This window comes from Cucumis melo, chromosome 9 (assembly GCF_025177605.1).
Source record: "Cucumis melo cultivar AY chromosome 9, USDA_Cmelo_AY_1.0, whole genome shotgun sequence".
Lineage (NCBI taxonomy): Eukaryota > Viridiplantae > Streptophyta > Magnoliopsida > Cucurbitales > Cucurbitaceae > Cucumis > Cucumis melo.
The window spans coordinates 22,553,136-22,564,622 of NC_066865.1; the positions used below are offsets into that span (position 1 = coordinate 22,553,136).

General features: G+C 31.5%; 1 protein-coding gene across 1 annotated transcript; it reads left to right on the plus strand.

Moving 5' to 3' along the window:
• The first annotated feature begins 7,460 nt into the window (after nt 1-7,460).
• On the plus strand, nt 7,461-10,092 carry LOC103504493 (axial regulator YABBY 5-like). The gene is made up of 7 exons (XM_051089837.1): nt 7,461-7,840; nt 8,009-8,167; nt 8,262-8,385; nt 8,829-8,877; nt 8,990-9,065; nt 9,445-9,519; nt 9,772-10,092. The coding sequence occupies exons 1-7, from the start codon at nt 7,658-7,660 to the stop codon at nt 9,850-9,852; spliced, it is 747 nt and encodes a 248-aa protein (XP_050945794.1). The 5' UTR covers nt 7,461-7,657; the 3' UTR covers nt 9,853-10,092.
• The last annotated feature ends 1,395 nt before the right edge of the window (nt 10,093-11,487 follow it).

The window sequence follows — 11,487 nt, forward strand, 5'->3', positions numbered from 1 at the left end:
CAATGGTACATGCGATGTAAAAGGAACTGGTTCAGTGCAAATTGCAACACATGATGGGATGGTAAGAATTCTTACCAATGTGCGGTATGTTCCAAAACTTAAACGTAATCTAATATCCCTTGGGGAATTAGATAGATCAGGTTGTACCATAAAATCTGAAAATGGAGTTATGAAAGTTACCAAAGGTTCTCTAGTTAAACTGAGGGGAACTTTAAGACATGGTCTATATGTGTTGGAAGGTACTACAGTTTCAGGCAGTGCTGCTATCGCGTCAGATAAAATTACAGATATGTCTATGTTATGGCATAAAAGGCTAGCTCATGTGAGTGAAAGAGGCTTACAAGCTCTATCCCAACAAGGTTTGCTAGGAGGAGTTAAGAATGTTGAACTCCCATTTTGTGAACACTGTATAATGGGAAAGTCTACCAGAGTAAAGTTTGGAAAAGGGAAGCACACAACCAAAGGTATTTTGGATTATGTTCACTCAGATTTGTGGGGTCCTACGAAAGAGGTCTCTATGGGAGGTTCGAGATACTTTATCTCTATCATTGATGATTTCTCAAGAAAAGTATGGATTTATCCATTGAAACAAAAGGATGAAGCCTTTGGAAAATTCCTTGAATGGAAGAAGCAGGTTGAGAACCAAACAGGTAGGAAGGTTAAGTATCTGAGGACAGATAATGGCTTAGAGTTTGTAAATAACAAATTCAACCAGTTTTGCAAATCTGAGGGAATCACGAGGCACTTTACTGTTACTTACACTCCACAACAAAATGGTTTGGCTGAAAGGTTTAACAGAACTATCATGGAACGTACAAGGTGTCTCTTGACTAATGCTTCTTTACCATTGAAATTTTGGGGAGAAGCTGCCCAAACAGCGTGTTATCTCATTAATAGGAGTCCTTCTACCGCTTTAAACTTAAAGACTCCTCAGGAGGTCTGGACAGGTAAGGCTCCAAGTTTAGAACATCTTAGAGTGTTTGGATGCACAGCTTATGCTCATGTTAAAGATGGAAAATTGAACAAGAGGGCACTGAAATGCATGTTTATTGGGTATCCTCAGGGTGTCAAAGGTTATAAACTTTGGTGCATTGAAAAAGGGATGAATAAATGCATTATCAGTAGAGATGTAACTTTTAATGAGACTGAAATGCCTTACTGTGTTAAAGAGCAGCAGAAACAACAGACGGGTGATCATGTTGTGACAGAAGTTAGAATTGCTTCAGAAGTACGACCATCAATTGACTTAGATAATCAGCCGCCACTGGTTTCAGAAATAGAGGATACACAACAGTCTGAATTTGATGGTATCCAATCTCAACAGGAGAGGATTTTGATTGATGAGGGAGCTTTTATTGAAGAAAGCTCAAGTAACAATGACCTACAGAATTATCAGCTTACCCGTGACAGAGTTCAGAGGGAAAGACATGCACCTATAAGGTATGGTTATGCTGACTTAGTTGCTTATGCTCTCACTTGTGCAGCTGACAGTATTGAAGCAGAGCCTCTTACCTTTGAAGAGGCAATTGTATCTGATTCAAAGAAACAATGGAAGGATGCCATGGAAGAAGAATTGTTCTCTTTGCATAAGAATCAGACATGGTCATTGGTTCCAAAGCCTCCTAATCAGAAACTTATTCAATCAAAATGGATTTACAAAATTAAGCCAGGTACAGGAGGTAACAGTAAGCCTAGATATAAGGCTAGGTTGGTAGCCAAGGGCTACACTCAGAAGGAGGGAGTTGATTTTCATGAGATTTTCTCTCCAGTGGTGAGGCATTCGTCTATCAGATTAATTTTATCTATTGCTGTTCACTTTGACATGTTTATTGAACAGATGGACGTCACCACAGCATTTCTTCATGGAGAATTGGAGGAAGTGATCTACATGGCTCAACCTAAGGGCTATGAGGTGAAGGGTAAGGAAGACATGGTTTGTCGACTTCACAAGTCCCTCTATGGATTAAAACAATCCCCAAGACAGTGGTACATCAGGTTTGATACTTTCATTCTAAAGCAGGGATTCCACAGAAACTCATATGATGCTTGTGTTTACTGGAAACAATCTCAAAAAGGTACGTACATCTATCTACTGTTGTATGTAGATGATATGATACTAGTGTCTAAGGATTATGCTGAAATATGTGAACTCAAGAAACAGTTGAGTAATGAGTTTGAAATGAAAGATTTAGGTGAACTAAAGAGAATTCTAGGCATGGATGTAAAGAGAGATAGAGAGAAAGGTTTGTTAACCATCTCGCAGGAGAGTTATGTGATCAAACTGCTTGAAAAGTATAATATGTCTGGTAGCAAGGCAGTCTCAACACCCTTAGCATCTCACTTTAGACTTTCTTCGTCACAATGTCCTGTTACTAAACAAGAAAGGATAGAGATGTCTAATATTCCATATTGTAATGCTGTTGGGAGTATTATGTATCTGATGATTTGTACTAGACCTGACTTGGGTTATGCTATGAGTATGATCAGTAGATTTATGTCAAATCCTGGGAAGGAACATTGGAAAGCTGTTAAATGGGTATTACGATATTTGAAAGGTAGTGCCAGTGTATCATTGTGTTATAGCAGGGATTGTGATAAATCAACACTGTTAGAAGGTTTCACAGACGCTGACTATGCTGCAGACCTTGATAAAAGAAGGTCCTTATCAGGTCACATTTTTCGTTTATATGGTAATGTTGTCAGTTGGAAAGTTAACCTACAGCCAGTTGTTGCTTTGTCGACTACGGAGTCAGAATATATTTCTCTTGGTGAAGCAGTTAAGGAAGCAGTATGGTTGAAAAGAATTGTTGGTGAGTTGTTATCGCAGGAGTTTATTCCTATCATTCATTGTGATAGCCAGAGTGCTATTCATCTTGCGAAGAATCCTTCTCATCATGAACGATCTAAGCATATCGATGTCAAATTTCATTACATAAGAAACGTCATTGCTCAGAAAGACGTGGAACTGGTCAAAGTTCATACAGTTGAGAATTTGTCAGACATGCTAACTAAAGCTCTTTCAGCTCATAGGTTTAAATACCTATTAGATGAGCTGAATGTTAAATCTGGATGATAGGGAGTTTGAAGAATCAGTTTGGTGCCTTAAATAGTTTGTCAAGAGGGAGATTTGTGAAAATTGACAAATTATTTAAGAGGTTAAATAATGGGGTTTTTTTTTTCTTTCTATTAAACATTGAGGGCAGATGGGTAATTATGCCTAATGGCATAATTGAAATTATATCAATCTTTTTCTTTTCTTTTAGGTTAACAAGAAAAGAACAAAAAGAAGAAGACAAGAAAAAAGGGGCAGCCGTTTTTGATATACAGAAAGAGAGAGAGAGAGAGTGACGGCGGAAGATTGATCTGCACAGGCGCGGCGGAAGGACTTCGGCGGCGTGACTTTTCCGACAACAGGTCGGCCTTCACCGTGACGAGTCAGCGTCAGTTCTTCGCGTGGTTTCGGCGGTCTACGGCGTCGGTCCTTTCGATTCTTTCAGCGCCGTTGGTCGGTTTTTCGGGTTCATTCCGGTAGACAGCGTCGGGTTGACGACGTGGGCAAACTCTCGGGTCTCTTCAGCGTCGGTTTTCTGGTTTTATTCCGACGAGCAGCGTCGGTTTACAGGCAGTGGTAAACGGTCAGTGTTGTCTTTCTGGGGTTCAATACAGCGGGTCTCTCATTCTTGGTTGATGGTATATTTTGAGTTTGTCTCTTAATTACAGATTGTTGAATTGTAAATTTCTGTAATTGTTCCTCACATTTGCTCGAAATAAAATCCTCCAAACTGGTTCTCAAAGTGGATGTAGACCAAATTGGTCGAACCACTATATATCGCTGCGTTCTTGTTCTTTTATTATTCTCTGATTTATTCTGAATTGTGCATTCTGAATTAACAAGTTTGGTTTCACAATCTGAATTGGTAAAGAAAAGTATAACAATATATATATATATATAAAAGTTTAACTGTAAACAAATATATACAGTATTGAATAAAAGGATATAGTTGATCAATATGAAAAATAATAAGTTAATTCGTGGAAACTTAAAAGTTTGGAAAAAGGGTGATAATAAACTAATAATAACAACAATATAATATATAATGCATCTCCACTTTCCAAACCCTAATGCCTACATTGGATGCACAAATCTCGAGACCTTCAACTTTAAAAGCAAACCAACAATAGCAAAAGCAAAGGACAGCAAAACAAATGAAAAAATATCAAGAAAAAAGAAAATAAAAATAACTCAACAATCATATATTCTATCGATGTTGTTTAACAATTTATATCGTATTAATGATATTTTAACGATTTATATAGTATTAGTGATATTTCGTATTGATGTGGAATGTATGAATCTTTGTTATTGAATCTATGAAAATATATAAATATCTATAAACAATATTGATATGTATTATTTAATAGTTTTATTTCCCTTTTACCTATGTTCATTTAAATGAAATGTGATTGCGGCCGTCAAATTAATACCTCTTTTCCCCCATCCCCTCCTCTTTCAATCTTGACTTCTAAAAAGACACATAACATTCGTGCAAAGTCATATATTCACAAACCTCCAAAAATAAATAAATTTGAAGGAACCTTTTTTTTCTTCTTCCTCCAAATGGGTTTTTCTTTTTTGCTCTTATGATTCAAATTTTGAATTGGGCACTCAATGGTCTGCAAAAAGGCAAGCCAAATTTCTTCTTCTTATTTTTTTTTTAAGAAAAAACATTCAACAACAAATGTCCACAAACAAAGCAAAGCAACAGCAAAGGACTCCCCTTCTTCACGCCTTAAAATTTTCAGATAGAGAAAGATAAAGAGTTATCTATAATTTAGAAAAAAAAATAAAAAAAAAATCATTTTTTTTTTAATTACTTTTAAATTTTATAGGGAAAAGGGCTCTGCCATAGCTGCTGCTAATTTCCAGAGGCCACAAACCCAAAGACTTTACCGAGTGTCGATGGTGATGGTTTCTGAATTCCCCAAAACAGAAAAATTCAAAAGAAAAGAAAAGGGTTTTTGAGATATGAAAATTTTAAAAACTTATGGAATTGAAAGAACCATCTTTTTCATAACAATGCCCTAATCAAATATGTATGTGTCTATATATATATATATATATTATATTAATGTAAATATTAAAAGAGGTAGCTAGAGAAATGGGAAAATAGTAAAAGAGAAAGTAACTAAATTAGTTAACATAAACACAAAGGAAAAGGGTAATTGTAGGAAAGGACAAAGGTGGTATTTAAAAAGAGAACCTCTGCATTCTGATTTGGTTTTTACTGACTTAAATACGTATCTGTCTATGTGTAAGAAAGAAAAGAGAATGAGTAGTCAAATCATCTCTATAAATCAAATTTATATTTTAATTATAAAAATTAATTTTCTTTTTTCATAGTAATAATATTATTTTTATTTATTTTTTGTGTGTTTTTGGTGGGGAAGAAGAACAAACGACAAAGGATCATAAAAGCCTCAAACTTTCTTAATCAAAAACAATATATATATATATATATATATATATTAATATATTGTTATTTGTTCAAAGATTCATCATCACCATGATGACATAAATATAATAAATACAATGGTTTTTTTTTTTCTTTTTTCTTTCATGGATGTGTTGTGTCATGTCTGCGATGTCTTTTCAACATGTTTTGTAGTAACCATATACTAATAATAAATCAAATCAATTTATTTTTTTTATATATTTTTTTAAAGAAATAACCCGAGTTCTAGATTTAGAAAATGAACCAATTCCACGGAATTTATGTCTGTACAATGCAATAAATATATAGATATAAGCTGTACTATGAAAAATATCATATGAAATGGTGGAAGAAATTAGTTTTTTTATTTATTATATTTTGTTTTAAACTAAGCTTCTGGCTGCTTCACACTTTACGAAGCAAGATACATTTTTTTCTTTAGAAAATCTAGGATATCAATAAATTTAACATAAAATTATTAAATGTAATTTATTAAATTCACAAAAATTTATAAAATATCAGACTAATAACAATGATACAAAATACAATACAAACACAAAAGAAAAAACATCATCAAATTAAATTATGGAGTATAGTAATTAATAGAGTGCAATGGAAAACAAAAAACACAATTAAATTGATCATAGAAGCGAAAGAAGATTAAAGGAAAAGTGTGAAGTGTGAATATAAACAAATAACTTCTTCGTAAAATTGTTGAATATATTCTAAAGGGTTTTATTTTACAAGACTTTGTACAAACTTAAATGTGATGACGATGATTAGATGATTCTGATATTTTTTTATTAGAAAAATTATCCTTTTAGTTTTGGACACGAGAATGACCATTTTAGATAGATTTTTCAGTTTTTAGTTGAGAAATATTACATAAATTGTTTATTTTTTTCTTTCTTTAAATAAAAGTCAGCATAAAAATAGATACGTCAAATCGTGTATTAGACATATATATGAAAGTATCAATATATAATATTGATTCTTTACCTCATATGAAGTATAGGTGCTCCATAAGTCATACTTAAAGAAAAGAAATGAGTTTTTTTATATTATTATTATATATACTTTTTTTCCAAATTAAACATGTCTCCTCCACCCATTTCCCAAAAAGAAAAAAAAAATTGAATGAGACTACTTCCTAATAACCGTTGAGCAATAGAAAGATTTTTTTTTTTAGTTTTAGAATATATATATATATACTAAAATTTCTTCTTCTAAACAAAAAAAACTAGACATAAATAAATAGATTAGTAGACATACAAAAATACTTCAACTAGATGCACAGTCCAAAAAACTACCAGCAATCTAATTAATTTTTGTAATTTTGTACTTGATAAGTCGTATTCAACTCAAAAATGATAAATTTGTATGCATGACAAGATATACACAAAATGAGTCCTTTTGGATGAGGAAAGAGAGAGAGAGAGAAAGAAGAATGATGATAACGCTATAATTGAGTTATGATGAGAGAAGTGAAGTTTATGAAAGAATTGAAAGAGAGCTATAACTATCCCTAACTCCTAAGAAAAAAAGAGTAAGGTGTGACCATATACCTAAAGCTCAAAGGAAAGAATTGAGTCGTATGACCCTTAATTGTCCAAGAGATATTACAACATAGATAATATTAATTTTATTATTATTATTTACAAATTGTTGAAATTAATTAATAAATTTTAAAAAGGGTTCGGAAACTGAGGAAAGTAAAAAAAAAAAAAAAAAAAAAAAAAAGGTGGGTTGTCGATTTAAGACCACACAAAACCACAAGACAACACTCTCTTTAACTTATGAAAACAACAGGTGAGTGTGTGAAAGCTATCTCACTCCCATGCACACGTCCCTTTCTAATTTCATTTTTTCTCTCGATATTATAATCCCATTTTAAAATTTTTTTTATCATACATACATACATACATATATACATACATACATAATGTCATATACTCACCCACTCTCTTATATCTAGCAGATCCAATAGATGATCCAATATTATTCAAAAACTCATTATCAAAGAGAAAAAGAAAAGGCAGATCCAAGGAAGGTGGTTAATCTGTCAATCCCATCAATCAGTCACTACCAATCATCAATCAATTTTTTGTAAAAGCAAACATTTCAATTTTACAATAATTCCCTCTTCTTCTTTTTTTTTTTTGGATATGTCATCATCTTCTTCCTCATCTTCTTCTCCTACTTCGACTACAACTACTGCTACCACTACGACTACTACGACTACGACTACGTTATTGTCTCAACAACAACAGCTGCTGGACCACCACCTTCCTTCTTCACCTGAGCAGCTATGTTATGTCCATTGCAACATTTGTGACACTGTCCTTGCGGTATATACACACACATATATATATATATATATATATATATATATATATATATATATATGTTAAATTTTTTATAATAAAGCTTCTTCCTTTCGTTTTTTTGTTGTTATAAAGTTTTGATCTTTTGTGTTTTTTTTCTTCAAATGGGGTTTTTGCTTTTGTGTTTTTCAGGTTAGTGTTCCTTGTTGTAGTTTGTTTAAAACTGTGACAGTGAGATGTGGACATTGCACTAATCTGTTGCCAGTCAACATGCGTGGCCTTCTTTTGCCTTCACCTAATCAATTTCATCAGCTTGGCCATTCTTTCTTTTCTCCTTCTCATAATATTCTCGTAATTATTTTATGATCCTTTTTTCCCTCTTTAATTTCATCAATTTTCTTATAATGTTTGATTATTAATTGTGTGTTATATTTGGACAAAAAAGGAAAATATGGCTACACCAAATTCTAATTATCTGATCAACCAATTTGGAGCCACTACTAACAATTTTGGTATGCCATCTCGAGGAGTTACTGATGATCTCCCCAGGCCACCCGTCATCAACAGACGTGAGATTCATTTATTTATTTTAATTAAACTCTTATATTCACTAATAACAAAAGAAAAGAAAGGCCAATTTTTTAAGCATGTTGTTTCCAATACATAAATCTTGGCTAAATCTTGTTCAAGTACTTTTTATTCAAGGTGAGGTGAATAAAAGTTTTTTAATAGCTTTAAAAAATATATATTTTTATGAATATTAATGAATGATATAATTAATGTAGGGTACATATGAAGCCTGCAGATAATGTTAATTTTAGGAAAAGAAATAAATATACATATAAATATATATTTTGTTGTGTAGGTGAGATAGGGTAGGAAGCTAGGTTTTTCTTGAGCAGAGAAATGAGAACACACACACACACTCACACATATAAGATAATTATTAATATTTTATATTATGTTTTGTATGTAAATGTTATTTGAATGATACATGAAATTAATGATTCAGCTCCTGAGAAGAGACAGAGAGTGCCATCTGCATACAACCGTTTCATCAAGTGAGTAATGATTTATTTCTCTTTTGTTATGATTATTATTTTTCAAATTTATATTTAGAAAGAGAGAAAGAAATGAAGAGATTGATGAAAATTAAGTAAATTTTGGATGCAGGGATGAGATCCAACGCATTAAGTCTGTGAATCCCGATATATCCCATAGAGAAGCCTTCAGTGCCGCTGCTAAGAATGTAAAACATCTCTTAACCCTAAACCCAAATCTAAAACAAAATTTCAAATAATCATATTCTATTGTAATCCACAGTTCCGATAAACTGTGATATGGTGTAAACATTTTAGTTCAGTTCCTTATATTTAAAAATAGTCTTATTTTCTTCTTACAACACTTAAAAAATATCTAATTAAAAGTTGTCATGTGAATTATTTTTTCTATAAAAAATGATTACAAAATAATAACAACCATTTTCATGAAAAGAAATCCATATCATTGTGTATAAAAATAATGAATTATTAAAAAAAACTTTTAATCACTTTTGTTCTCAAATGATATAGGGTTTATTCATATTGTTAATCTGTAATTAAACTAAATTAAATTATTGGTAATGGCAGTGGGCCCACTTTCCACACATTCACTTTGGTCTCATGCCCGACCAGACAGTGAAGAAGACAAATATCCGCCAGCAGGTAAACAAACAAAGAAACATATATATATATATATATATATATATATATATATATATATATATTGTTTGCGTATTCTTTATTCTAATTCTCCTTGTATTTTGGAGGAAGAGAATGAATAGTAATAGTGTGTGTGTGAGAGAGAATAGAACAATATATTATAATTGTTTTAACAGTAAAAAGAGAAAAAACAGTCATTGTTGTCCTTTTAATTAGTGACTGTTTGTTTATATGTTTTTTTGAATTTGTGTGTAGGAACAAGGAGATGCTCAGAATGTTCTGATGAAAGACAATGGATTTTATGCCTCAGCCAATGTTGGTGTCTCCCATTTCTAACTCAATTGTTGGTGGGGGTTATTACTATTACTATTATTATTAATACATATGGATATCATGTGTTGATATAGTAATATATATCTTAAATACTCTTTCTGATCTACTACTTCTAATTTAAGTTTAGCTACCTTGTAATTTCCTTTTAGTTTAATGTTTATGTTGATTATGAACTAGCTTAATTACTATGTATTTGGTTCACTAATATGACTACTTAGATCAATGCATCTTTCCCTTTTTTTTCTTCCCTTTGTTAATGTTTTCTCTTTATCATATAAAGATTTAATTATCTCTTTTTTTTTTTTTTTTATTTCTTTAGTTACTCATTTTCTTTAATTTATATATATGAATGTTTTTGGAGTGTTGGGTTTATTGGTGATTTGATTTGTTGTGGAGGATGTGAATTTACTTGGTTTGGAGTTGGCTAGCTATAATTACTTGTCCATGTGTTTCAATGTGTTGGAAATGAGGATTATTATACTTTTTTAAGATGTGTACATTTGTGTGGTTAGATGGGAGTTGTGTTAGTGAATATTGAGAGAAATTGTATTTGACGATCTAATGAAATGAATAATGTTCTATATTTTGATAATTGTTTTTGGGATACTATTATTTTATTATGGGTTAAATTGTACAAAGAAAAAGAGCTATAGACTTTTGGATAAGGTATTATTTGGATTTTACTCATTTTTTTCTTTTAGGGTAATCGAACGGAGCTATTTATAAGTATTGTTTCATAGAACATACATCTTATTTTGTGTGAATGTGTGGTAGGAAACTGATAGGCAAGGTGCTAGAGTTGATGTCTTCTCTGATACTTGTGTTGTAGGGTGTTTGATCTAATCTAGCTTTGTAACAATTCCCTATTAATATGTATTCATCATTTTGCTATTTGGTCCAAACTCCAATATGTTGTCATTTTCTTTTTAGATGTGTACTCCCTATTGTCTCCTTCTGATATCTCAGAGACTTTGAATCTTACTTTTTAAACAAGCCAATCTCTTACTTTTTCTATCACTTGCCTCTCATCTCGTAATTCAAAATAAACATTATTCTACTGGAATCCTTGTGTTTCCTACTCATTATAAAAATCATGTTTTAATAAACTCTATACCCAAAAAATTTATTTGAGATGAACTTTAATATACGGCGGTTCTTCTTCCCGATGAAATTAAATTGGATCCAAAGGGGACCATCTCTTTATCCATCTCAATTACCTAAGGCACCGTTTAGTAATTATCACATTGATATGCATATTTCTTAAATACAATAGTGAAATTTTTAGTCAACTTATGAAAACAAAGATAACTTTTTGAACTACTTGAAAATTTGAGGTATAGATTTAAATTATTTAAACTTGTAATGATTTTTGTTTTTTGCTTTTTATTTGGTTAGATGACTTCTATATTTTCAATTATAGTTTTTATCATTTTCTAGCTTTCAAATGTTAGGTAAGATAATTGCAATATAACAATTAGACACAGGAGTATTAACAAATATAACCCAATATAAAAATAAGATTAATTAAATTCATCTATTTGAATTCATATGTGATTGATTATATTGCTAAAGAAACTATATCCGTATCCAAGATATCTGTTAGAAAAACTTTTATGATTTCTAAATTTTAGATAGGTA